Here is a 27,883-nt window from a genome sequence, read left to right as displayed (position 1 = left end):
GCCGCACCGAAGAGAAATCCCCCGACGCAAACCGAGCGTGTAGAGAAGCCCGAAACAGAGGATCCAACACAGCGCAGAAGAAAAACGGAGGTCTGAGGAGAGACCGCACACGGCAGGCCCCACAGGCAACCAACAAGCAACTGTCAGCAGGCCAGTACCACAGAGGACAAAGACAAGCACAAAGCACATACAACCAGTACGAGCAACGCACGCCACTCTCACCGCGCCAGCCTCCACCCCGGGACCAAAGGGCCAGGCCAACCGGGAGGGCCGGAAACAGTAAGGAAAGAAACCCTCAGTCCCAGCCCAGCAGGAAAGAGGAAAACCCTGCCGACCAGCACAGGAGCCCAGCGACCCACGTCCTGCACGGCGGCCACCCAGGAGCCACAGACAGCCCCAGCGGCGGGAGAAGGATCCACAGCATCCAAGCACCCAGAAGGGAATCAGCCGCCCACAGGAACCGCTGGATGAAGAGGGGATAGAAGGCAGCAACAGAACCTCCATACTCCAGAACACAGGACAGAGCAGCCCCAATCCAGAATAGCACCAACCAGACATGAGAGGCAGAACACCCCCCACGGAGCCCAGGCAACCAGGGCGCCCAAAGGGGGACCGGAGTCCCAGCCGCAGAGGAAGAGGACATCAGCACGCCCCCACCAACCCCAAGCGACCCAGTGGCAGACATTTAAATTTCGGCCTCGCCGTGGACATGGCGCGCGCTTCTGCGGGCAGTGAAGTCACGGGAACGGTACACCGGTTCGGCTTTCGGTGTCCCGGGAACCACTCCAAAGAATCAGGAGCACAGGCAGGACACGAACCCTCCAACCAGAAAAACTGTAGCAGTTTTGCAGGCATTACATCAAGAGAAACGCCAAAGCACAGGAAGGGGAAAAAAAAAAAACAACCAAAAACGGGCAGAAACCCGTCCTACCTGGCCTCCGGGAAGACAGCATACCGGGAGGAGGCAGCCACACAGCCCGACCCGGAAACGCAGCCCCAGCCACAGGAGGACCGCCGGACAACGCCGAGGATTCCTGAGCCACCGCTCCGCCCCCATACCACGAGGGAGACGAGGAGAGGAGGCACAGCCAGGAGAACGCTGCAGAGGGCACCGCCGTAGCAGAGAACCAGACCGAAGACTCCCTGGCACCTCCACAGAGAGGAGCTGAAAAGGTAAGTCTCACTAGGGAGACAGAAAAAAACAGGTGGAGGTGGGGGCGGGCAGAGTTTTTATGCTGGGGGTGGGTCTGGGTGGGAGGCGGGGCCTCAATTGTACTGAAGGAAGGCGAGGGAGGGACGGGAGGTAATGCATGTTGCATATTTAACTTTACAGAGATTAGGCCCAAAGCTTCTATTTAGAAAATGAAAACCTGGATCTTACTTTGGGATAAGGAGAGTCACGCGTAAACCCGTTATTCAACGAAAATTTGTTCCATCTCTTTTCACCATTGCAGCTTCGTCACAGATAAATGTCTCACTTTCTTTCTCTCTGCAAGTACTTTGCTTGTAACGCTCAGGCAGTAGTTAGGGGTCGTATTTTGCAGTAGGGTTTCCCTGCGGCTGCCCATCTTTGTCTGCCTCCAATGCAATGACAGACAGAAGGCTAAGGACATTGCCACCAGACACATTTTTACTACAATTTGCTTCTAAATACACCGACACATTGCCCACAACTTATCCATCCACCCCTGCAGATGCGTTCAGTCTCACTCTGCTCCTTCCACTCATTTTAACTTTTGGTCATACCATAACTCGGCCCTTCCCTCTTCAGTCCACATCTCCTCTAAAGGTTTTTCGCACTAAGGTTATCACCCAATTCCTTTCAACCCTTTCCCAATGCTGCCCATACCAGTTCCTTCTGTTTTCTTCTAAGTACTTTAGCTTACCCTCCTCTTGAAAGGCAATGAGAGCAAGGGGGGACTGGCCGTAGCGGGCATCAGGCGTTTACTCTGGAGGCTAGACGGGTGGCAGCCAATCTCGCTACGGCCAGTTGGGCCTGTTTGCAGCAATGCGGCAATCACGGCCCCCAGTAACAAAAGCAGCAGTGCTGGGGGCCGGGTTTGTTAAGCAGAAGTGCTTCCCGCTTGACCCCCAGCCCATCTCCCCGGGGGTATGGGCTGGCCCAACAAAATTGCCAGGGCTGCTTTGGGTTCAAAGTTCGGCCCTGAATGCCAGGACACATGTCGTACGACAGACTTTCGGCCCATCCTCTTATCTACCACTATTCCAATTTTCTCACAGCAAAGAGGAAGTCTGTGAGTACCACTGTTTGATGCATTCTTGTAATGGTCCCAACTTCTTACTTGGCTTTTTTTCACACCTGCTCTACCCCTCATCTATTAGCACTTGACACGTTAATGACAAAAAAATGTGAAATGTTAAGATTCAGTGGTAACATAGAAATATTTTTGGCTCAATACTAAGTCTAACAAGCAATGGCAAAGCCAATATGTATCGCCTTTGAGACCCATTGGCTTTGCCAATAGTTTTTATCCGTGCTGTATGGCATGTGCAATGCTGTGCAGTGTGACTGAAGAAACAACAAGCAAAGGCTTTGATGCAGCCGCTGGCCTCATTTGGTATGCAATTTATACAAAGAAATTGGTATAAAAAGAAAGAATGCAGCACAATTTACGAGTAGGGCACATTTAATTACTTTCTCAAAAATTCATATTTTTAAGAAATATATCAAAACATTTTCATAACACACATGCGCATAGGCACCTAATCAATGAAATACATACAATAAAGACATATATCACAACATTCTGTACAACGACAAATACCAACACATTTTTATATATATACAACAACACAATGACCCTTACAAAAATAGTTCTCACTAGTGTCCCCCTTACACTTCAGGGTAAACCACTTGGAGGTAGTCAGGGCGATACACCTAAGGCAAATAAATCAATAGTCCTAATTCTAATGTGGCACCCTACAATTATGCAAAATATTCTAGTTATCACAACTCCTCCTTAAAAGTGTCAACGTGACCACGTTTCAGCCTTTTCTTCTTAGGCCACGTCAGGACAGGGTATATAAATTAATGTACCAAATCTTCACAGGACCGGGGTACGGGAACATGCACACCATATGGGTGTCTCTATTTTCAGAAACAATGCCCTCCCACTCGATTTAGTAGAGAGCCCTCCAACACGGGCTCATGGGTGGTGTCACCATCTGTAACAAAATCGTATATGAGGGATTAATCTACTTTAACTTGAAACGTCCGGAATCCAAGTTTCCGCGGTTCACCATTATACTTAACCGTACGCCTCAGTCACCTGGAAAGCCTCCCTCATTTGCTAGGCACACACACCTCCCACGCCTACAAAGTGATGCATTTGCTTTCTTATTCTTTTAGTTACCAATCGGAGTTGGAATGGAAACCAAAAAGAAAATATTAAATAGAGCATTATTTTTGTTTTTGAAGTGGGCAGACTGCTAGAGAAGAAGCAATGTGGAGGAGGGTGGGAACAAACGCTAGGCAACCTAACACAAGAGTACACGTGCGGGTGGCAATAGATTAAAATGTTAAGCAACAAATCAGTCATGGTACCCCTCATGTCCCTCAAAAATTGTAATAAATGGTATATTACACACTGCATATCTGTAATTATGGTTTTTTCCATGCAGTTTAGTCATGTGGTGTTATTATAAACAAAGATTTTTAACCTGAACCCCGAATGGTGACTATTAGCATAGTTGCTTTCCTCCTGCCAATTGATTGTAATAAGCATTCTGTGGGACAGTAAGAAGAGTGTTCTCACATCACTTATTCTGATTTTTCCTAATACATGGGGTTGAGCTTTTGCACTGAAGTAATAAGTGTCTGTTCCTTAGTATTCTAGCATTAAATAAAAAAATATTAGGATACATTTGTTTCATAGGCTTTGGAATACATATTTCTACTTGGTCTGGGCTTGTATTAAGCACACAGTTAATTCTTTGACTTGACTGCAAACGAAAGATGGTTGTTAACATAGCAGGCCTTAAGTGCTAGAGACCAAAAATCCCCTGTACACATAGGAGACCTACCTGTCTGGCTGTACAGCAGATTCTGCATTTCATTCTTTTAATCTCTTAGGACTCTCCCATCAAGCAGTATGAAACCATACACAAGCAGTAAGGATGCATTAGATTTTTTTTAAATCTTGGTCAAAACATCTTTCCCACTCTGCAATTCAAGAAGAATGAACCCCGTCATAGATATCCCCGCCAGCGTATTATTTAATGAAAAGAAGATTCCCAGATTCAGTTCTTAAAATATAACAATTTAAGCTGCTTGTGACAGTATCAGGACACACCAAATGGTGGTCGTCGACGCCCACAACAAAGATGTTGCAAAACCAAGATCTGTGGCTTGGTTCAGCAGAAACACCTATTCCGGGTTAATAAATTTGATATAAAAATGAAATGAAAATTCCTGTAAATGCACAGAAGCACATCTTCCAATTGTAGCTCCTGAATATGTTAACCCTTCAGTTTAGGCTGGCAAATATCCACTCTCTGGAACTTCATGCTGCTTCTGGGACTCAAAAGCAGGTACGGTAAGGCGCTACCTTTTAAAATATTCTTCCCACATAAAAATCTGTTCCCACCCCCCCCCCCCCCCCCCCCCCCACCCGATTTATTTTGCTAGATGTCATAGAGCTGATTTGTTTTGCGGTCGCCTTGTCTCCAGCGGCAGCATCTCTGTCCAGATTTACTCCGGAAATAAAAGTGACAAGTCGAGGATTATAATAAGGCTGCTTCGTGGAAGTTTAGGTCAGGTGCCAGGGCCAAAAGCATAAATTACCTACACTTGCATATACAGGAGACTGAGCACATAACAGCAAATACAAAATACAATAATGTTGCTGTTATTCACAGAAAAGATTAAGAAGACTAACTGAGAAACTCAAATGGCTAATGTTCCTCTTAGGAGGGAGAGATCTCGCCCAGAGTTTGCATAGGTTGATGGTATGCAATCATCACTAGTGCATAAACACTCCTCACCACTCACACAGAATATAAAGAATGCCTAGAGAGCCCAGCTTTGCCACAAACCTGCAGGAGAGCAGCTAGAGCAAGAAGACTACCCTGCGGCTTGTGCTGCTGTCAAATCTGCTGTCAGAGGCAAAGCCAGCCACGGCCGGTTCATTGGGGCTCAGGGGACACGCCCCCCCCCCCACCTTTTGCCCATCACGAACAGTGTCTGTCAAGCAGAACTAAGGTCAGCCTGACAGACACTGTCAGCCAGGAGCCAGGCATGCACTAAATAGGCAGGCTCCTGGCTGCCTGAGGTGAAATTTGCTGGGCCGAGGAGGTCCGAGGTCCAGTGGGCATGACGTCCTCCGCTCAGAAAAGGTCCCTGAGGCCCTGTCCTCAGTGACGATGGGTAGCATTACTGATTGCCTTGCACCTGGGTGCTTCAGTTTTAAGCCCTGAAGCACCCAGTATCCAGTAACAATCACTGATACTTCATCACAGAGTAGGGTGTGGTCAGCAGTCTCACTGACCCTATCACACTCTGTGATGACATTGGCACTGTTGCCTTCCCTCAGTGGCTGACCTTAGTTCAACCAAAGAGGGAAGGCAGCAGTCCCAAGCCTCCGGGAACCCCCAAGGCAGAGCTGCAGGTAAGTGTGTGTGTTTTTTTAACTAATGTTTGGTGTGTACGTGTATTTATGAATGTTTTGTAATGAGTGTTGTGAATGGATGTGTATATGTGTGTGTCTGTGTGAAGGCATTGCTGTAAGTGTACGCGTGCTTGTGTGTGTCTCATCTGTTCCCTTCCTCCCAACCGTACCAGCCGCCACTGGACAAAGCACAATCACTTATTAATATATTCCTTCTGTAGGAATTTGAAAAACTACCACTCACAATTTTCTTTTGCCATATGTGCTCTGTGACCCAATCAATATATCGTAATTGCACTGCACAGTTAGTTACTCGTTCATCTATTTCTGCTGACCGGTTGTGGAAGCGACCAATAACTAACTCCTGCCATCATGTTATCCATCACACGTGGACTGGCATGCCCACTATTTATTCAACTGTACAGCACCTCTTCACCCCTTCCTTTGTGATATGGGCATGTGGATGAAAGTATTCCTCCAGAGGATGGACCTGATACATTTCCCAATCATCCCTTTGGGCACAGGAGGGGCAAATTCAGTTGTGCTTTTCATGTTTCCACCACCACCAGGAAGCAAAACTGAGAAGAAAGTCACTGGGTTCCACTCATTCACCAATATCAAGAAGTCACTTGTAGGCCTTCTGTACCATTGCCTCTAGCTGCTCCCCTCAGAACATCTGTTGGGGAATGGGAGGAATCCCAGCCTCAGCTGTCTGTGCCATAGTCACTTACCTCCATGCCTGGAGATTCACTTGTGCATCATCTCCTCTGCTGCTACTTCCTGGTTGCACACCTTACACCTTCTGTCTACTCTCACTCCTGACAGGACTATTTTCCTAAGAAGAGGAAGGACCATTAACCAGCTCTAAGTGTCTCCACGTGAGTGCGTGGCTTATTCTTAGCCTTCCCATGGCAACCAGAGCCTCAGATGGGACCTCTTTCAGGTCAACTGAAATTCAATGGCTTCTGTAGGCTCCAAGCAGGCGCTTATCTCGGGGACTCTCTCTCAGAGCAACAAAACTATCTACAGCCAGAGTCGAGTCAAAAATAACTAACTCAGCATGAATGTCATAAAGTATGCAACTGCAGATACATAGTATAAATGCATATATAAATGGCTAAGAAACAATAACACTATCAAACTATCGTATACAATCATTAATTGGTAATACACTTCTTGGTTTCCAATACAGCCATTTCTGGTTGCAGAGGAGCGAGACGGTTCATGAAACAGGATGGGCATTGAGACGGCAGCTTATGATAAAAACACAAGAAATAGCAACAAAAGCAGCATAAAGAGTGTAAATTGCAAAGTGACTTTTAGTAAGTAAGCAGTTTCAGAGAGAGCTCGCCTGTGATTCTTATGCGGGTAACACCCTTATTCTTATAAGCAGCATACGACCCAGAAATTTAGGGGTCGACCAAGCATACAGGGGGTGGGAATCCGATCTTAGAATTCTAAGAGCGGTGCTATGGCTTTGTGTGCCCAACTGCATGCAAAGGGGTATTAACCATGTCTGGCGAGGTCCACTGTAAGCCGGACAGGCGAATAAAACATAGGCAACAGATTCATCTGTGATATTACAAGCTGGACACAAAACAGAGTCAGCGACGGCCTATTTAACAGTGAATGTTTTCTAAGTCAAGGCACCAAGCCTGAATTAACAATAAAGCTTCCTTTCCATCAGGAATGCTATAAAGTCCCAATATTGCCCGAGGACACAAGTGCATTTAAAATCAAGGATGTCCCCTGACAGCGAGCTCTAGCAGCCTTATGGGCATCGTTCTGCACTGTCCAGGACGAGTATTGTTTTTTTAGCAGCTCTTTGGCAGGAATGAGGACACGGGATGGAGTATCCCATAGCTCAATAATTCCCAAAGAAGTCAGAAGCATTTTAATGTTTGAAAGCTAGGTGATCTTATTAAAACGGTCTGCTTGTATGACGTCCTGCTGAGCAGAAGCATAGGTAGCAAGCTCGGGTGTAGACTATATCCTCCTCTGGAATAGAAGTGGGTAAAATTTGGCTTTGATTTCTATTGCTTTCCTGCCCGTGTTGAGCAGCCTTGGATATAATGTGGTACTAAGTGGCAGGTGGGATACATTCTTAGAAACGGGTACTCTGATCTGACAACCCATTGCTATTGGAAAAAATCCAGAGTTCTGCCCAATACAGGGCACAACTCCCAGCTTTGGCTTCGTACATCTGAAGAATAGGAGCTAGGGATTTACGGAAGGATGGGTGATGCACTTTTAGAATAGCGCCTGTGTTTTGCTTGTGTTTTGCATTCATTACATGGACATGGAACTTCCAAGACATTGTAGAGGACAATTTTGTACCCAGGTAATCAAATGAGTCCACCTTCTCAAGAGTCATGTCCTCGGATGTTAGCCTCCCTTTGTACGTTTTGTGCGGATTGAATGGCATGTATTCAGTTTTTGCTGCATTCATCTCCAAGCCTCTGGAGCAGCAAGAAGGCGGACAGGTGTCTTCACTTTGGCTAGAGTGGAGTCATTGTTAGGGTACTGGGAGAGGAAGGGGATTATATTGTTTAAAAATAAAGAAAACAATGTGGGAGCTAAAACACAACCCTGGCGGATTCCTTTGCTAACTGGGATTTGATCAGTTAACTGGCCCTGCTTGACCCATTGAATTACGGCGTACTTACTTCTATGGAAATGAATAACTAATGATAACATATCAAACGGAATGCCCATATCACAATGCACCTGCAATAGCTTCAGTCAAGGGATTAGATCAAAAGCTGATTTAAGGTCGACAAAGGCCACTTACAAGTTGCCTCTGCCGAGGAGTATGGTCTTCCAATATAGGAGCAGAAAGTGAAAGACTTGATCAATAGTGCTGGTTTTCTTTCAAAATTCTGCTTGGAAAGGTGTCAATATATCTTTCTCATCTATCCAATCCTGCATTTGCATCAATACCAGGCAGCAGAAAATCTTTTTAAAGCAATCTATCAAACTAATTGGTCTGTAGTTGGCTGGGAACTTTCTATCCCCCTGTTTGAAGATCAGTAGAACTTCAACACCCTTGCATGAATCCGGAATCGAGCACCCTTTACAATAGCATTGGCAAGAGCAAGAATATATTTTGTCCAGTTATCTTTGTCGTAGATAAATATGTCTGCTGGTATCCCATCAGGCCCAGGAAGCCCTGCCACTACTAATAGCATTAAGAGAGGTGGTAATATCACATGGCTCAAAGATTGAGGCTGGGTGTCTACGGGGTTCCATTGGAAGGGGCAGTCCCTTGATACAGGCTAGGATTTTCTCTGAATACAAATTTGTGAAATGTCAGAACAATCTAGTGGGGATATGTAATTTGTAGGTGGGGGTGCAGAACCGTTGCCACCCCAAGTAACTAAGGACCAAAATCTGAAAGAGTCGTTAACTGAGCATGCTTCTTTTAAGTCCTGTTTCAAAAGAAGTGAGGAACCCAATATACCCTTGGAGGCTTGGGCGATAAAGATATGAAAAAAGAAAAGTTTGCCTACAAGAGATTTTACTTATCGGATAGTTTTGGAGATACTATCTAAAAGATATTTCTCAAGGTTACACCCTTATTAGTAAGTAAGTAGAGGTGAACAACAGATTTAATCAAACAATCAAGGTATCATTTCAAAGAAACATATAATCTCAAAAAACAACTGAAAAGTAACACACAGGGTGAAAATCTACTTCAAAATAAACATATATTTAATATATGATAAGTGTAGAAATCAGGGTGTAAAAGGATTTGAAGCAACCAAACATAGTTCGTGAGGTGGCGTGAGTTAACCTGTACAACAGCTATGTTGACATCTTTTCATAGAATCCAAGAAGGATATTATTCAATAAATCAATAAACAGTTCCTTCAAAACAATCAATGTATAAAGAAAAAGATGCCGTAGTCGACGTTTCGGTCTGTGATGGCGATAAGACCGCCAGACCATCTTCAGGACGAAAGGTTGGTGAAAATCCAGGAAAATCTTTTAATGGGTTCTATCAAGTAACAGTTGATATCGAGTTGGCAGACTTTGCAAGTTAAAGAGGCTCTAACCCAGATTGTTAGCCCTCCTAAGGGTCTCCCAAACAAGCTAGGTTTTCCTGCAACAAAAAAATGTAGATAACCGGGTTTGATAATTGGGTCAGTACACCAGGATTCCTGGAACAGGCAAATGTCATGCTGATTGAAGAATTAATTCCAGTCAGGTAGGGCTGTTTTTGACTGAAGACCAGCCACATTCCAAGAAACAAGTGTTATTAGTGTGTGTTTACTCGCTGTTGAAGTCATTTTGGGAGGACTAGAGTGAGCCAGGGAGTTTTGGGTGAATAAAGGTTCGCTAATAAATAACGAATATCAAAGATGAGTATGTTGTTGAACATTCGCTGGAGTACAATTTGTGCTATAGGATGTCTCTGTAGGACAGGCTAGGAAAGGTTGATGGCTTAGAAGCTCCATCAGCAATCTTATATCTATATGGGTTCTGGAAGAGAGTAAATCAACTTTGCGTGCTGGAGACCATAGGGGGCTGGGCCTAACGGGATGCACAAAGCACTTGTGGGAGCGAAAATACACCCCCTGGTATTTTAGCCAAATATTTGAGTTATGGGAAATGGGAGGACCTAATATCAAGAGCCCCCAAACTATCAACCATTTCCCCATTTCTGAGGAGTAACTTGATGCTATCAAGGTTCTGACCTCTAGAGGAGTATTTTTTAGTGCTGAGGAGGTCATCGCGAATAACTAAGCAGCATCCCCTCATGTATCGAATCCAGTGAATGGCTTGGTTTATTAAGGAATCCCTCCTTTCTTGCCTCAAATGAAATGGGAGTCAGGACAATGACCTTGAAAATTTAACTGGCACGAGGGAAGCATCTTCCACTTGTACAAGATGTGGGCGGATGTTTTACATTGCCCAGAAGCCCATTGGGAAAAGTGCTGCCTAAAGACTCAACACATTAGCTGGCGCTATCATGCTTCGGGTGTTTGGGATGCATAAATGTCTCGCAGGCCTGTGCCCTCTTGAAGGCTCAGTCCTCATGGGCCTACGAGCAAGGTCTTTAGCTCCCCTGGCAAAAATGGCTTTAGGTGATCCTAAGGTGTGATGGATTAAAGTGGGCCCAGATGATTAGTTGAAAGACCTGGCTTACCGGGTGGCATCTGAGGTTTTGGTATTATTGGCATCCTTAGCCGTTTTTAATTCGTTCATCAAACCATATAAATGTATAATCAGAAATGTTATTTTCTCCACCTCAGCCCTTAATTTGATATGTAATGATAGCTGTGTCTCCAGAGCGTGGCAAAGTTATTGCACATATAGACCCACAGGGAATTGCGGGGTTGCTTGCTCCCCTACCAAGGGCAAGTAGGAATTACTGCAAGGTAAGGCTTGTACGGAGGAAGGTAAGCTTTGATGCTGTGGGGTGTTGTGCTCTCTCGTGCACGCTGAGTCTACATCAGTAGATAGAGAGGGCGTCCGAGGCAGTAGTTTTTCTGGTAATTTTTCCTTTAAAATAACCTGGAAGGGTTTGTTTTAATTTTTGAAGTTACCAGCTAAATAGCCTTAGGGTGCAGGATCCGCACCTACAATGGATTTCACCTATTGAATTTAGGGTACAATTGTTAGGATGTTTAGATCGTTTACTATGCTTTGCAGTGCCCTGCACGAGGTCCAGTTCCTTGCGTTTCCCCATCTGTAACAGATCTATGTGAGTAGGAGGGGTCCACAGCTCTAATGAAGGGCAAAAACCAATGTAGTGGGGGAAAAGGACCTTTAATGATCAGCCAGGTTATTGAAAGTAGTCTAGTGAAGTAATCTATAACAAAGAGAGGGGGGGGGCGGAACAAAGAGGGGCAAACTAGACCTGTAAAAAAAAAAAAACACCTTGATAAACAAGAAACTCCATTACAGTTCACCAACGTAGCCAAACCTTGAGGGTTTATTAAAACCCACAAACAGAGAAAAAGAACACTGAGCGTGGGTGCAAAGTTCAGTGACTGATGGGTCACCCTAAGGAAGAGCTCTGTAAATGTCACATTTTTTAGAGTCAATGGTGCAGGAAAGATAGGGCAGAGTGAACTTATGAACATAAGTGACAGTGAAAGGATATTGAAAAACCCAGTACCTTCGGTATCCTAAAAGGAAAACCCAAGAGGGGTGGCCACGCCCAGCCCCCTCCGGGCCACGCGGGAGAAGGATGGGCCAGCCCTAGGCCCACATGGGCTCCATGCATTGGGACTCAAGCAAGCGCTTGTAGCATTTTCGCCCCACCCCCTTCCCCACAGCTGTTAGCACAAGTATTACCTGGCACAAACAGCGGTGGGGGTGGAGTTCCCTTAATTCAGGTTAGTCTGCAGGGGCTGAGAAATCCTTTTCCAATGTCTGAAGGGTCCCACAGAGCCACATCACGGAACTTGGCAAAACGCAATTTAGCCTGCTGCTTTGGTAGCCATCATGAGTCCCTTTCTGTTACATAAGTTTCAAAAGCAGCAGCAACAGTAATGAAGCATATTTGGTTAGTATCAACGACTTCAGATACAGGTGCACACTAAATTACATCATGTAAGTTGTTATACAATAGTCCCTGTTGCCATCATGTTTCTTATGCTCAAATTGACTTTTTTGTGCAGCAGTTTTATACCTCGTGGCTTCTTTTCAGAAAAGGGGGTGGTGATGGACAGAGTATCTGAATTAAACAGAACACTCATACCCAGTCAACAGATCAGGGCTTGATCCATCACCGTTTTTTAGCTCACTGCACCATCCCAGCTCAGAACCTGGCTACATGCAAATTAGTCTGTCCCTGGCCCAGTGCATCATGGGAACAGGGCAGACCAAACTACCAAGCCAATTCTTATACTTGGAAAAGGGGGTGGTGATGAACAGAGTATCTGAATTAAACAGAACACTGATCAAGCCCTGATCTTTGGACTGGGTAAGAGTGGTCTGCTTAATTCAGACACTCTGTTAATCACCACCCCCTTTTCTGAATCGTGGCTTCTTTTGGCATACTTTTAGAGTTCCCTTAACATGGTCTCAGAAGCAAAAAAAATGTCCGCTGAAGTGTAACTCTGTAGAGGTGCTGAAAATTACAACCGGTGAAACGGAGGCATCTATAAGAGGATTTAAAAAAATGGCAGCAGCTTTATGCTGTCACTGCTGGCATGTAGCAGTACTTCTAAATTAAAAAATATTTTAAGTTACTTCAGTGTTTCAGCGCCAAACAGTCACAGTTGTCCTTTTAGATCACCCCACAAAAAAATCCTAATGTGCCAGCTGATAAGATTTGTAGAATGTTTGAACACAGTTAATCCACAGGTGAATGTATCTTTTAAACACAACTATTTCAAAGTTGGGCCGCTTTCTTCCAGATGTGAACGTTCAATATGAGATGGACTTAGGCGTTGATCTCAAAGGGGAAGGAGAAAATGCTAAATTAAACTTGAACCTCTCAGACACACTTCAGCTAGAACAAATAGTTTCCTAATCAATGCATTCTCCTTGCAAGCAAATAAAGGTCAGTCCCCCGGCAAAACAGTGCAGCGAGTTCTACCCTTAGTATTGGCAGAGCTCAGTTACAGTCCAGTAACCCTGCCTACATGTTCCGGTAGAACGTGCATAGTGCGAACGGCGAAGTCGGAGAACATTTTTCCAATCCTAAGCAGATTGATTTCATTTTCTTCCAAGATGAAATGTCCCAGAAGATCAGTTTGTAATACATGCACACTGGTTTTTCTTGCTTTCCTTTGAATGGACATTTCATGATTACACTGGTAAAGACAACAATGGTATTTAACATTAGAGCAATGGCGCAGCTAGAGCTTTTGCTGCCTGGGGCAATCCCAGAGTTTGTCGCTCAGGGACGGCCGGTGCAGGTAAGAGTGGGGGTGGGGTGGGCGACAGACAACGGTGAGTGGGGGAGGGCGACAGACAATGACGAGCGGGGGAAGGCGACAGACAATGACCAGGGGGGAAGGCGACAGACAATGACCAGGGGGAGGGTGACAGGCAATGACGAGCGGGGGAGGGCGACAGACCATGACTAGCGGGGGAGGGCGACATACGAGTGGGGGGGGTGACAGAAAATGAGGAAGAATAAAAGAAAAAGAATAGAAAACGTACTTTGCCCTCTTCGCCCCCCAAAAAATTGCCTCCCCCCCTTAGCTACGCCACTGCATTAGAGTGAAATACTGATGGGTGACAAATTCACTTCTTTAGTTAGATTCTCTGTGATGGACACAATCCAAGATGGTGTCACTTCAATACCTCTGAACATGAAAGGTGGTTTTATAGGAAAAGCCATATCTAACCAACACTGGTGGCTAAGTCGAAGCAAGGGGTTACGATGTGAGAACCAAATCAAATGTCTCTTTGTACAAAGCATGTATTGTAATCCCATGGCAAGGAAGGGACCTACATAAGAAAGAAAGTAACCAACCAATGATCGCTCCTTGGGGAAGGCGCATACAATCTAAGAAGCAATACATATTGGTGAGGGTCCAGAGAAACATTAAATATGATATGTTACACACAATCACCATTTAGAGAGATACCACCTTTTACTTCAGGAAGGTGGAATAGGCACTCGTCTATGAAGCTGCTAAGTGGCCCCAGGACATGAGTGACAACTCAAGCCAGTGTTGGCTTTTTAGCCAAAAGTGGTATGCAAGATTAGGCACAGCTATTATTCGTCATTTAAAACTAGAACACAAAGAAGGATAAAAAGCCAGGACTGTCTCAATGTATCACAAATAACATGACATTTGAAAACTTGGCAGCCACAGAAATGAGTAGCTATCCCTCTGCAGCTAAGAATCCCCCACATGTATGTAAAGGTTGTAACCTCCTTAGAGAAGGCACATTTTTATAGCATGAGTATGAGAAAAATGACGTGGCATATGTTAAAATGTCAGGTGGCAGACCAGGAACAATTTAATCTGATACCACTGGAAGACATACCTCTGAAAGTCCACACACAGTGCACTTAAGTGCTGATCACAATATATGCTTGTGGTTTTATGTCTGTAGTCCAAACAGTTTGATTCTCTCAATACATAACTAAATGGAGTATAATTGTTAAACTATTGCTGCTCAAATTTATGGAGGATTTAACTCAAAGGATGGCTTTGAACGAGTGTGAGGATACAGGGGATCTTAAATTTAACACTGATGGGCTGTTTATACTCCGGCATTAAAACACATACCCTAAATTTAGATGTTTGAGCTTCTGTAGACTGCTAATCTGGGTTGGCAACTCTTCAATCTGGTTATTGAAAAAATTCAATACTTCCAAATTCTTCAGTTCTGCAATGTTTGGTGGTACCGCTGAAAAATAAAGCAAAATGAATGATCCATCTCTTTTTGTACTTAATGCATATGTGATGAAGTCTATACAAGAACACATTAGCTAAAACAATACACTTTGAAACTATTGCAGCATATTCACTCTATCTACAGCCCCACAATTCTCACACAATGACTATTGCATGTGCGAATATGAGAACAAATGTTCTAGCCGCAAGAAGAGAGCATACCTTTACTGAAGCTGCATGTGGATTGGTAATAAATATTGAAGAAGCTTTAAAAAGGTTGATAACTCCCAGTGCTTAATTTTAAAAGAAGAGCGGCCGGTGACCAACTTTTTTCTCAGTCCCGCTTTCAAACTGCTCAAAGTAGTAAAAAACCTAGGCTGTCTAATCTTAATTCCATCTCATGCCTCTTTCATCCACCATCATACATTCCCTGACCCTCTATCTCACTTTTGCATTTATTTCCATTCCTGCTTTCTCTCTTTGTTTCCTCATCTTTTTCCTCCACCTTCTGTTCCCTTTTTGCATCTTTACCTCTCGTTCTGTGTCAAAGTATGATGAAGAAAAATAAATCCCAGTTCCAATAAAGGAGCGCCGGTGGGCCCAACACCCGGCTCGAATTAAGCACGGATAAGCCCTGGTAAAATGGTTGCAGAAAGTATCTTTTCCTTTTTAAATACGTCTTCGAAGATCCCTTTTGTGCTTACACCAGCTACCAAAGTGGTTCATGCTTTTGAGCCTGAAGCTCAGATACGGATCACATCAAGAATTACACTTCATTATAACATACATTGTAAGATAAAAACAGTACTGATTGGTACAAGGTCATGGCTTTATTTTCAGTCACACCATGGTGAAATAAGCATATTTCATGGCAGGACATTCTTGCATATGATCACACTCATGTATGCTCACCCAATGCACAGCAAACAGATACCTCACTGAGTTCTTTCAAGTTGGCTGAAAGATGGGGTTTTGCAGACATAAAAATCCTCAAAGTCCATATTTCCATCAGCCTGAAAATAACAAGGTCATTGTCTGCTCTCCGCTGTGTGAGCACGAGAGAGTCTTTGGTGTGTGCAATGGTTTAATATTCATATACATGCATATATAAATCCGCATTTAATGTGAACATATAAATTAATCCAATCTAACAAAAAAGAGGAAATAGGAAACATAAAAAGTGTACTGCACATATTGATGCTGAGGCAGCAAACATTTGAGTAAAGTTTTTTCTTAAACTTTGATTTCTCTTTCACACTTACAACTTGCAAATATTTGCTTTCATTGTGACATCTCAATTTAATTATATTCCAATAGGATCGCGTTATTTTCTATCTACTCACTCGCATGTTCTTCAAAAATAACAATTTGCACTTGGATGTATATTACTGTGCCATCCATCAGATGGACGACATTTGAGAATGCCATGCTTTTCCCCAGTACTTCTTGAATTTCTGGGAAGGAGGAGCAAGGCTGCGCCTCGCTGTGCACAGTTAGGGATACTGAAGTCGAAGTGCCTGTCACTACTGTACCATACCAGCATCCATCAACAATCACAGCGACTCAAGTTCAGCCTGAAGTGATGAACTGTTCAACCAAAACAGGCTTTGATTTCCCTCCCTGGAGTAAATGGCTGTGATCAATACACACAAAAGGTTACATCAGATTAGCAACAGATCAATGCCTGGTTATTATCTAGAAATATGAAGAAGCGGCTCGAACGCGCGCTGCGAGTATCGCTCTGCATATCAAAATCAGAAAGAAGATGCCTGGAAGAGAGGGCTTTGACTTCCGAAAAGTCAAACTCCCTAATACGCATTATGTATTTGCAATAAAGTATGAGAACACGTTCAACTTCACAAACCTTCGGTTAGATACGGAGAGATAATAACCAAACTATATCACAGCGAGGGAAATATCTTACTATAAAACTGGAACAGCCCAAAACGAGAAAAATAAGCCTTGAAAGTTTTTTTTTTTACTGGTTATTATATGGTGACGACGGGGTGTCTAACTATGTATTACAGGAGTAAGAATAAAAGCCATTAAAATGGAAGCATGCTGCACTGGTCTAATTTGCATGGCCATGTAAACTGTGGCCACGGATAAAGAGGAATGCAGAGTCCACCTGACTTATTGGCGATCAGGCTGCTGACTTAAGCTACCATCAGGGGCGGCTCCTCCACTAAGGCGGAGGAACGGCGCCCCACAGGAAAAATAAAATGATAATAAAAATATTATCATCTTTCTATTTTTCATTAGCAGTTATGTAAAGATGCGGACTGGGCGGGGCAGTACTTCCCGAAGAGTAGGAGGGGGATGGGGGGAGGGGGTGGAAGAGTGGTGAGCACAGTGCGCATGACTGTTACGCCAGCTATCTTGGGCCAGTCAGTCGTGTGCACTTTGCACACCGTCTGCAATACACAGGTTGGAAGGAGAACATGCCCAGGCTCCCACTCCCTGTCTGAGCGCCAAACCATGTCGCTCAGACCAATCACAATGCTGCTGTAAGGCAGCATTGTGATTGGCTAGGGGAGTCAGGAGCCTAGGTGCTTCCTGCTTCGTCAACGGGAAAGTGTGTGATTTTTTTCCTTTCTCCTTTTCTTTTTTACACCCTTCACCCCCTTCCTTGCCCAAGCCCTACTGCCCAGTAGCAGCTGCTACTAGCTACCACTTGGAGCCCAGTCACACAGCCTGCTCTCAGCACAGTGCCTATTAGTCACTAGTGGTCATAAGTGTCTTCCTTTCCTTCCTCCGAACACCTGTTATTACCCAATCCACTCAGCCTCATTGTTTATGTATAGAAACAGTGCATAATGCTGTGCAGAGCAGCATGCCTTGATACGGAGGCTTTACATTGAAAGTTTACATTGTGTCTAAGCCGCCTAGCACATTTGGTCACTAAATCTATCCAAGGTGACTTATTCAGTTGCTCAATGAACTTGATCTGTGATTTAAATGCCTATACACCTGTGTAATGCTCCTCCGCTGTTTCATTGCATAAGTCTATATAATGTAACTGTCCTGTTCCCTATTGAACCTAGAGAGCAAGATAGCCACTGCAGTCTCCGTACCTCACCAATGCCGCACACTCTAGTAAGGAGCTCTACAAAATACTGAAAGAGTTCACATCCCCTCGGGTTGAGCAGTCCTCATTTTTCCCCACTCAAGAGGGGGTAGATTCAATACCTTCCTTTTTTGATAATAACATTAAAAACATTTATTCATCTTTTCCTCATCATGACACAAATTATCATCATCAAATTAGTAATAGGTCTATGGCACCCCCACTGTTGGAAATAAATGATGTCCCACGGTTAATAGAATTTGAACCCATAACCATTACTGAAGTACTAGAAGGCTTAACCAAGATTAAATTATGTTCCACAGCAGACCCCTTTTCACCTCGATCTGGTACTAAGATCATGCCACAATTCCCTAATATATTAACTGAAATTTTGAATACGTCACTAGAGCAAGCCAAAGTTCCGACTAGGTGGAAACACGTTTAGGTCAAGCCTATTTTTAAAAAACCTTCAGCCGACCCCAATCTACCAGTTCACTATCGTCCCATCTCCCCCTGCTACCCTATTTTGGGAAGGTATTGGAGCATCTAGTTAACAAGCGTCTCACTGCCCATCTAGAGAACCATGGTCTCCTGGATCCCTCACAATCAGGCTTCCAGGCTGCCCATGGTACGGAGACTGCTGTTGTTGAGATTATTGACAACATCAGGCTCACATTGGATATAGGAGAACCAGCAATCCTGGTTCTCCTGGATCTGTCGGCAGCCTTCAATACCATCTCCCACAGTATTTTGAAACATGGAGTGTGGGTGTCAGAGAGAAGGCCTTGGACTGGTTTGAGAGATATCTGACGGACCGCTCTACCACGGTTCTTGTCGACTCATTAGTTTCATTTAGTTGTCCAGTTACTCTTAGGGTCCCACAGGGCTCCATTCTCAGCCCTATGCTGTTTAATCTACATCTAACACCGTTAGCCGGTATCATCAGATCATACAGGTTTGAGACTGTGTCATATGCCGACGATACCCAATTTATTGTTATATGTGGTTCTGATTACATTGGAACACGATCTCGTTTCAAGAGCTGTATGGTCCAAATAAACAACTGGATGAGTAGAAACAAGTTACAACTAAATGGCAGCAAGACTGAGATCATCTTATTTGGTAAAGCTGAGGAATTCTGGGCGCAATACTGGTGGCCTTCGGAATTAGGCTCATGTCCCTCCCCGAAGTCAGCAGTATGTAATCTTGGAATTACCACCGACAGTTCTCTGACCATGAAAACCCATGTTAACCAGGTTCTAGGTGTCTGCTAAGGGATTTTGCGCAATCTCAGCTAAATCTTTAAGTGGCTACCCATTGAAGCTAGGAAACCTTTGGTGCAGGGTCTAGTTATTAGCCGTCTTGATTATGGAAACGCACTGTTCATGGCACTTAATGAAGACCTGCTTTCCAATCTCCAGATTCTTCAAAACACTGCAGCCAGACTTTTCCTGAATCTTCCCCCTAGATCCCCCTCTGCCCCTAATCTCAAAACCCTTCACTGGCTTCTGGTGCGACAAAGAGGCCATTTTAGAATCTTAAGTCTCACACACAAGATAATGTAGGACACTGGCCCTAATTACCTAGCAAAAAAACTTAAATGGTACATACCGGGAAGATCTTGAAGGTCTGGCACTAAATCATATCTTGTTCAGCCTCGTATTTTCACTTCTCGTAATGGTGTTCGTTCATTTCAAAAGATGCATTTTTTCCTTCATTATTTCCTCTGAATAGACTAAAATGTGGATCTGATTGCATTAGAGCAACGAGTATTATCATTGAAGTTTCTTTCCTACTTTTTGAATAATGGACATTCTCTCTGTTGGTATAAATTGTGACAACCTTGTTGCAAGCTCGGAAGCAATATTGCACATACTTAGAAAACACTGAACAAATATATTACTTATGGGTTCCAGGTGATTTTGGGTTAGAGAACAATCACACCTCGAATCCACCATGGATCTTGACCAATAGATATCACGCATTCTGCACAAAAGTTACTTTGCTGAGGGGTTAAGAACTCTAGCTTTTGCATGCTGTGCTCTGGTGTCCTACTGGGTCCATCTCGTGTCCTGGTCCTGTTAAATCTAAAACCAAATCTTTGGTTTGTATGATTATCAACTGCAATTGTAATGTGTATTTCTTGGTCTCTCTCTCCCTCTCTTCCTCTCACCCTGTATTAAATGTGTGCTGTATTTGCTCTGAACTGTTATGTTTTGTGATTTCACCTGTATACAAATGAATAACCGTTATTAAATGATTCTAATGAATTTTTGTGTTTTGATCATTCATCTTGAAGTTTAGATAAAAGTTTCTTGATAACCATTCCATGTGTTTGTCCTTACTTATTGATGGTTTCATTGACATTGTGTGAATATTGTTGTTAGATAGGCACTATCATGAAGGAGTGGCTTTCCGTCTCGAATTATAAGAGTCCCAATTAGCTCATTCAAAGATCTATCGGAGGACCTTGTGGTTTGTGGAAGTTGGTAGAGTTTCTATGAGCCAAACTCGGTGTTATTGTGAATTGTGTGCTGATGATTGAGTTTACGGAGTGGTGGATAACCCATGTCTGAGCCCAAAAGTGCTACACTGCTTCCGCTGGATCAAAAATAACTGCCCCAAAAGACAATATCATGACAAACGATATAAGCTTCGCACACATTTTTTAGACAATTAAATATTTGTATCTTTTTTATTAAAATATTTCCTATAGCCAGCAACAGTTCTACAGTTACACATTTCTTGAAAGCAAATATACGCAATCAAATAAATCCATTTCACTAAGACATATATTGTCATGCGTGATAGTATAAAAAACTATCTCCCTTGACACAAAACATTTAAAATATAGAAGACTTTTGCATAGAAAGTTGTTGAGAAAATTTCCACAAATATTAGTTTATATATAGGTTCGAAATGTTGAGTCTTTTCATCTCCACAAGCATATGCATGACCTACTACTTTCAAGTTCCATCTCAAATATTCATGTTTATTTGTACCTTTCTCAATTATTCATATCCCAAGATTGCAATAAAATTGGTTCATTTTTTGAGTTATCATTCCGTTCCTGAAAACTATTAGTTGCAGACATTATCATTTGGTTAAATCAGACAAAGTGTGAATTAAATGATTTTCTGATTTGCCCAGGCTGTTACTTTTCTTAGTCTATTCTAAGAAAATGTGGTGATCACCTTTGCAAGTGAAAACAGTCAATCAAATCTACAAGTAGGCACAATATAAATCAAATCTACAAGTAGGCCCAATATAAATCATCAGAAGTGTACAACAGAACAGTGCCCTTCCAAGATATAATTAAACAAGGGGCCTTTCAAGTGTAGCTCCCTTGAAGCCTTCTCCTCTCTTGACCAACGAAACAGTGGCTGATGCAAAATACTGGACAGTGCTAGAAACCAGCCTGCAATAGATATGGGACAGGAGGTCAAAACCCCAAACTTTAACATCCACATTTTCCATCAAATTTCTCAAATCAAATTGTTTGCAGGACTGACCTTATCAGCACTCTAAACAATACAACAGATACAATCTTTGTTCTATATATACAAACTAAGGAGATTCATTTATTCTAATACATTTCATGAAAATTAGCGAAGTTCACTGCTACTACTTTTTAAGTTGGGCCCACGAGAAAACTTTAGCTCTCCTGCCAGCCTAGAGTAATTGAAAAATACATACATTATGAGGCCTTGAGCCAACTCCTAATTCTGTTCAACTGTTATTTTCATTTTGCTTCTGCCCAACCACAGCATACAGCATGAGAAAATGAGTAAGCACACTTCAGATCTTCGCTCTCTTGCACTGAATGATAGCATTTTTCTCATCAGGTGTGCAAATCCGCCTAAGCAAAAACACACTTAAGTGTCAGGCCTGCTGGGTCAATACTTTAGTTTGCCAATGTTTTTTTCTCTCAAATCCTGTTTTTCCTTTCTGTGCATTAAAACGAAAAAATAAGGTTGTCATTTGTTTTTTGTCTTAAATCTTTTTGTTTTGAGGATTAGGACTTTTTCCCAAAACAATCACACAAGCACAGAGGGGCTACTGATCACCAAAGCATACAGCAAGGAGCTGTGGGTCTGCCCCCTTTACCCACTGTAACGGGGTGGATGGACGGAGACCGCAACACCTTAATTGGTGGGAAGTGGATTCTGATGTTGACCCCTCTCTCACCCTTAACCAGACTGAGTGAAGTGACAACAAAAGATCTCTATGGCCCACACAGGAGGAGGAAATAGAACGCGGTTCCTTTAACTGGGCGTACGATGCTAAAGAAGAGGCCCCGCCTACACATGACGCACATCTCGTCGGATTGGCCATGAGGGAGGAAGAAGAAGCTGTGGCGTGTTACATCACCCCGGAGGTTGTTGGCGTGTCGAGCGGAATCGGAGGAGCAGCAGAAGTACACCGGAGTTGGAAAACGTGTGGAGCATCGAAGGAACTCTGAGAAGGACCGACGGCCGAGAGACGAGCTACGGAGGCGAGAGTGTTGGAGCGCCAGGAGGCCAACGTCACCACAAGTCGCCGAGCCACCCTCCTGGAGGAGTGTGGCTTCAGCAGGTGAGTCAACAGGTTACAGGCTGGGTGGGGAGGCGGGGAAACTTGTCTCGCTAGTTTAGACCCGACTGTGCCTCCAACCACCGTGTACATACCCTTCCCGACCTACCTCTTCCCCTTCCCCTAAACATTCTCTTCTCACTACTGTTTCCCTGCACCACCAGTGTAAATAGAAGTGTATATATCACCTGACCATGGGTTCTCCCTTCACTTATGGGCTCCCAACCCCAGGTAATATTACCAAGAGAACAGTGTCCTGAATCCTTGAATTCTTTTTGTTTTCACATGCCCTACCGGGACGTGGCTGAAGAGGAACTTCACCAATACCAGAGCCAATCAGAGGAAGGCGCCCCGAAGGGAGAAAACATTTCACCACGGATCCTGCAGCCTTTTCCCGAGAGAGACCAACATCTAGGAGCAAAAGGATATTTACCAAGATAAAACCTTACCTAGCAAGATCCAGTCTCCATGCCCTCACTTCAACCCCGCCACACCCACTTCTCCCTTCATTTTGCGTGACTGCACAAATCCTTTGCACATTGTTTACATCTGCCTAAAACCAGTTCCTTACTCTTCATTGACAAAAGTGGTTCAACGTGTGCTTTTTTTATATACATCCTTCAGATATTGGCTATTTATTTAGTGCGTCTGCACTTCTGATGCCCAGTTAGATGGCAATTCATTTTATAGATCATTTTTTTATGTTGGGGTTATAAAATGACACTGTTAATATAGGTGAATGAGATGTCAATGTAACACCATGATATATGCAGCATGACATCAACACCTGTAAATGCAATACCACTGTAACCCATAATCTATAAACACAATATCAATACCAGTAAAAACAATGTTGATGTACGCTATGACAAATGTAAGCATAGTAATGAGAATGTCATTAAATATATGGAATCAATGACAGCCATGTTATATGTACATGTAATAACAAACTCGTTTCATTGTTGTCATATTCACCCAAGATGACTTACACATCAGCCCAGAGTCAAAGATACGTGGTCACACAGCCCTGTGACCCAAACCCAAGCCTACCAATTGATAGGTCACAGGTGGGGTTACAATTTAGCACAAAGACAAATGTGCAAACAGGGAAAACCGTGATCAATCCCATGGATAGGCAGTTACACCACAAACAGGTCTGAGGAGATTGGCCCCAATAAAACACTCAGCCAATCAGGACACAGCATGCACACCACGCGCATTGACCATGCGCTCCCAATTCTGGACATTGGACACACACACACCTGCCCACACTACCTCTCTCCAAGGTGGAGAGCCACCTGTGTCTCCCTTATCAGATAGTTGTATTTATGGTTTAAGCCGGGCCTGGATCTACATGCTTTTGAAGAATGTGTAACTGTTTTATTGTACCTCACGAACTGCATATATTACTGGCCAAACCTTCTGTACATTGAGACTGTCTTCAGAGACAACTCTGTTGATGCTGTCCCAGCCGCTGCTTTTAATTAATCCAACTTGTTCCCGTTTTGCCAATCTCCTCTTGCCTTTTCATTTTTTCAAGGTAAATTCATATCTGAGCAACAACACTGCAACATCGCAGCTGCCAGAGATTAGCAGTTTTTTTAATGGTACTTACGCTTGCCTCCTTCACAAATAATAATTATAGAATGGACGTCACAAGTGAAAAGGCCATTTAAAAACCATCACTAGGAAAACAGTCACATGAATTCATTTTTTCTTAAATGTAACTTTTTTACTGCAAGAACATGGCAGACAACTTTTAGTTAGAGGCACATTATATTTTTATTTTGCAACCTTGCAATAAGAGATAATAAAACAAACATTTAACCATCACACCAGCGTGACAACTCAGCCTTAGTGGCTTTGCCAATACTTGTTATGTTTGCAATAAAAAAAGAATGTTCCCACCTTTTTTTTAACTTATCATTATCGTGTTCATTTCAGGTCCCCCCAAAAAATTACACCTAATGAGTTTTAATCCAGTGAGATTACAAAACAGCAATTTCAATTATACTTCATTGAATAATACATTCAATCAAAACCAACCACCGAAATAATCAATAGCATTTATTCTGCTGCACTGACACCATTGCATTCCAAAGGCTACGCTAAAGGAGGCACTTACTCCTTTTCATGCATTTCCTATAATCTCTTACTTACTTTTTTCGCTCTGCGAATTTCAGGATCATCAACATATCTCAAGCGGGAGAATGAGATTTCAGCTGTGCTTTGGAGGCAGATTATGTGCAGTCATTATGCTTTTCTTTATTCCCTCTGACAGTTGTTCTTGCTTAAGTCAGCAAAATTTAACACTTTAACTATACGCTCGGTCAAGCAGCCATTTCCATAACTTGCCTACTAAGCTCTTGAATTTCCTATGCGATTAGATCACAAGCCCTTGTTATGTGTCTCCTTGTGCCCTTATTCCGTTTTATCATCTGAAGCTTCATTCAGAAAATGCCATCCGGCTACTGCCCGCCACTGTGGACATTCTGAAGTCACTCAACAGTGCAACAAGCCTTATGTTTAGAAACGAATGACCACGGTTTTGATTATTAATATCTGGCTTCTGAAGGTCTAACTTGTCACATGTCTTAGATAGGTTTATCTGACTTCATGACAATAAAGTGCATTCATCCTGGAATATTAAATGTAAAAGATGCCCCAGTTACCACCAAGTGGTCCTTTCGTCCAATAACATTAACACTCCTATAATTTCCCTTATCTCATTTGTCTATGGGATATTTCTTAAGAGTTGTCTTGCTATTATTCCCTTATCAAACGCAGAGTTTATATGACAGCCTAAAAATGCCATTTCACTTATTGCTCAAATTGAATAAACATGTGTTACTATTACACATTCGCATTTCTAGTGCTCAGCAACTAAAGGGGGTGGTCAAGTTGTCATTATTTCCATTAAGGACCTTTGATCATCCCAATGCACTCACCTCTCCATACGCTACCAGTACGCATCTCTTTATTCTTCGGTCTTAAGTGCCTGAGCCTTAAAATTATTGGATTCCACCAATGAACATGCACAGGTGAACCAAGTCTCTCCCAAGTAGAGAGTCACGTTAATCAATGGCTCTACAACTGAGCCACACTTCAAGAAAGTTAGAAAGATTCAGAATAGAATTGCCGGGCTGGGAGTGATGTGACACTTGTAACAAGTGAGTCACCAACAAAATGTTTTCTATTGATTTTATAGTGCTATTATTCCCACTAGATTGTAGTTAATCAAACATAGGTTTCTCTGAGTTAAGACATGATGGACGTAGAAACTTCCATCTCATGAAAAATAGTGTTATCAGACCTTTTATGAACGTAAGAATCCAGGGTTACAATCTAGACATGCAGTAGTACATTCCACATTGGTGGTGCTATAGTGGAAAAAAAACATTCTCCTACTCACTGCTGAGAACGTTTTGGAATATGTAGGAGACTGGAAGTGGTAAACACAAGCAAGAACCCCTCTACCAAGCCTTTGTTAGCCTTTTAGTGACTTGGCATTTATACCATAGAGACCAAGGGGCCGATTAGGATGGAGGATTTTCCGCCTCCTCCGGGCCGGCGGAAGCCACCTCCGGCCCGGAGGAGGCGGAAAATCCTCTGCGGACTCACCAAAGACCCACCGCCGCATTACGATGGCTGGTGGGTCTTGGTTTCTGTCCGCTGCTTTTCCGCCGCGGTCGGATTACAACCGCGGCGGAAAAGCTCTCATTTGGCTGGCAGTGTCTATCAGACACCGCCAGCCAAATTAGGAAGCATTAGTAAACATGCTTTTCCGCGGCGGTTTTTCCGCCGTGGAAAAGCATGTGTACTTTTGATTTTGGGGGCCCGTTGCGGGCCCCCAGGGTGTTGGCGGGTGGGGGGTGCACATGGGGGGTACCTATGGTACCCCCCAGCATTTACATGCACAATGCGGCAGGCACCGCGCGGTGCCTGCCGCTTTGTGCATGTAAATGTAAAACATGCACTTTTAACATTGCGGCGGGTGCTGCTTGAAGCAGCACCCGCCGCAATGTTAAATATCCAGGATGTGACCGCCAGGGTGGCGGTCACATCCTAATCGCACATGAGGGAACGCCGCAGCCCCTGCGGACGTTCCCTCATACTCTGGGGTCGCGGACGGACTCAAGTCCGTCCGCGATCCTAATCGACCCCCAAATGTATGTTCCACTCACACTACTTTGTGGAAATCCACCCCTCAAGAGGAACCAATAAAAAGTCTGAAGGTGTTTTAAGAAACTAAATCAAATATACAAACACCAAACTTATAGTAGTTGCTTTTTTTTTTTAATTACCCATGTCCTATTTTTCTTTTTTATTTGAGAATCTGATTGGTTCACGGGCCAATGGCTGTCTATTAAAAATATATGAACCAAATCATTTTAAAAAGACTTGTTTTAAGACTTTTATAGCAGTATTTCGAAACTGGTCGGTGATCAGGAAAAAATTATGGCTTGGCAGATATACACCATTGATCCACAATGATCTGCTACCTGAGGCTTTGTCAGATGAGTGTTTGCTAAGGTGGGAGAAAGCAGGGGTCCACAGGATAGGCGATCTTTTGATGGGGGGATCATACCGCCTCTTTTGATGTAGTAAGGGCCAGATTTAATATTGGACATCAGGAATTCTTTAAGTTCTTACAAATAATGGATTTTCGTCTCAGAAAAAACTCCTGTTTTATGAAGTCAATAGAGATGGGCAAACTTGTATTATGTTCTGCAGGTTTGCGGGCACTTTTTAAGACTCTTTTTGACTTGTATATTACGCCTGCCAAAATTAAGTGGGGTGGCACAGAGGGGATCCAGTGCTTTAGGTTTAAGGTATATGGTGCGGATGTGACTCATATCTTCTCCACATGCCCTAGTTTAGATTTAATAAGGAGAAACATTTCTGGCTTTTTGCAGTAGGTTTTAAAAAACAGAAGTACTGCTTTCTCCTCAGCTTATGTTATTAGGGGCAATGGCACAAGATGGCCCTGGCAGTGAGCTCTTATTTATAGAAATGTCAGTTTTTAGATTATATGTAACTTCACCGTGGCTAGATTCAACCCCCTCCCCCCCCCCCCCCCCAACTTTTCAGCAATGGAAAGGTTGGCTGCTACACATGTTTAATCTGGAAAAAGCACTCTATGAACAAAGAGGAAAAAGGTAGAAGCAAAGGGATGAAGTTTTGGATGGAGCCCATTAAAAGATTGGGCTAACGTATTAATTCAGGAGAAGTAATTTGTTCATCATGATGAATTATTTAGATTTAATAATGTGCTTTTCTTTTTTTCTGAATATTTTCCGTGGCCT

At 43.3% G+C, this 27,883-nt stretch overlaps 1 protein-coding gene across 1 annotated transcript in view; it reads right to left on the bottom strand.

Annotated features, from left to right (window-relative positions):
* RSU1 (Ras suppressor protein 1) overlaps window positions 1–27,883 on the bottom strand; it is a 462,977-nt gene that overhangs the window by 284,687 nt on the left and 150,407 nt on the right. The window contains exon 4 of the mRNA XM_086941784.1: window positions 14,831–14,951. Within this exon, the coding sequence (XP_086797910.1) occupies window positions 14,831–14,951 (121 nt within the window). The remainder of the gene's footprint in view (window positions 1–14,830; window positions 14,952–27,883) is intronic.

Source organism: Lissotriton vulgaris, chromosome 10 (genome assembly GCF_964263255.1).
Source record: "Lissotriton vulgaris chromosome 10, aLisVul1.2, whole genome shotgun sequence".
Taxonomy (NCBI): Eukaryota; Metazoa; Chordata; class Amphibia; order Caudata; family Salamandridae; genus Lissotriton; species Lissotriton vulgaris.
The sequence above is the reverse complement of the archived record's forward strand: the minus strand, read 5'-3'. Positions and strand labels throughout refer to the sequence as shown.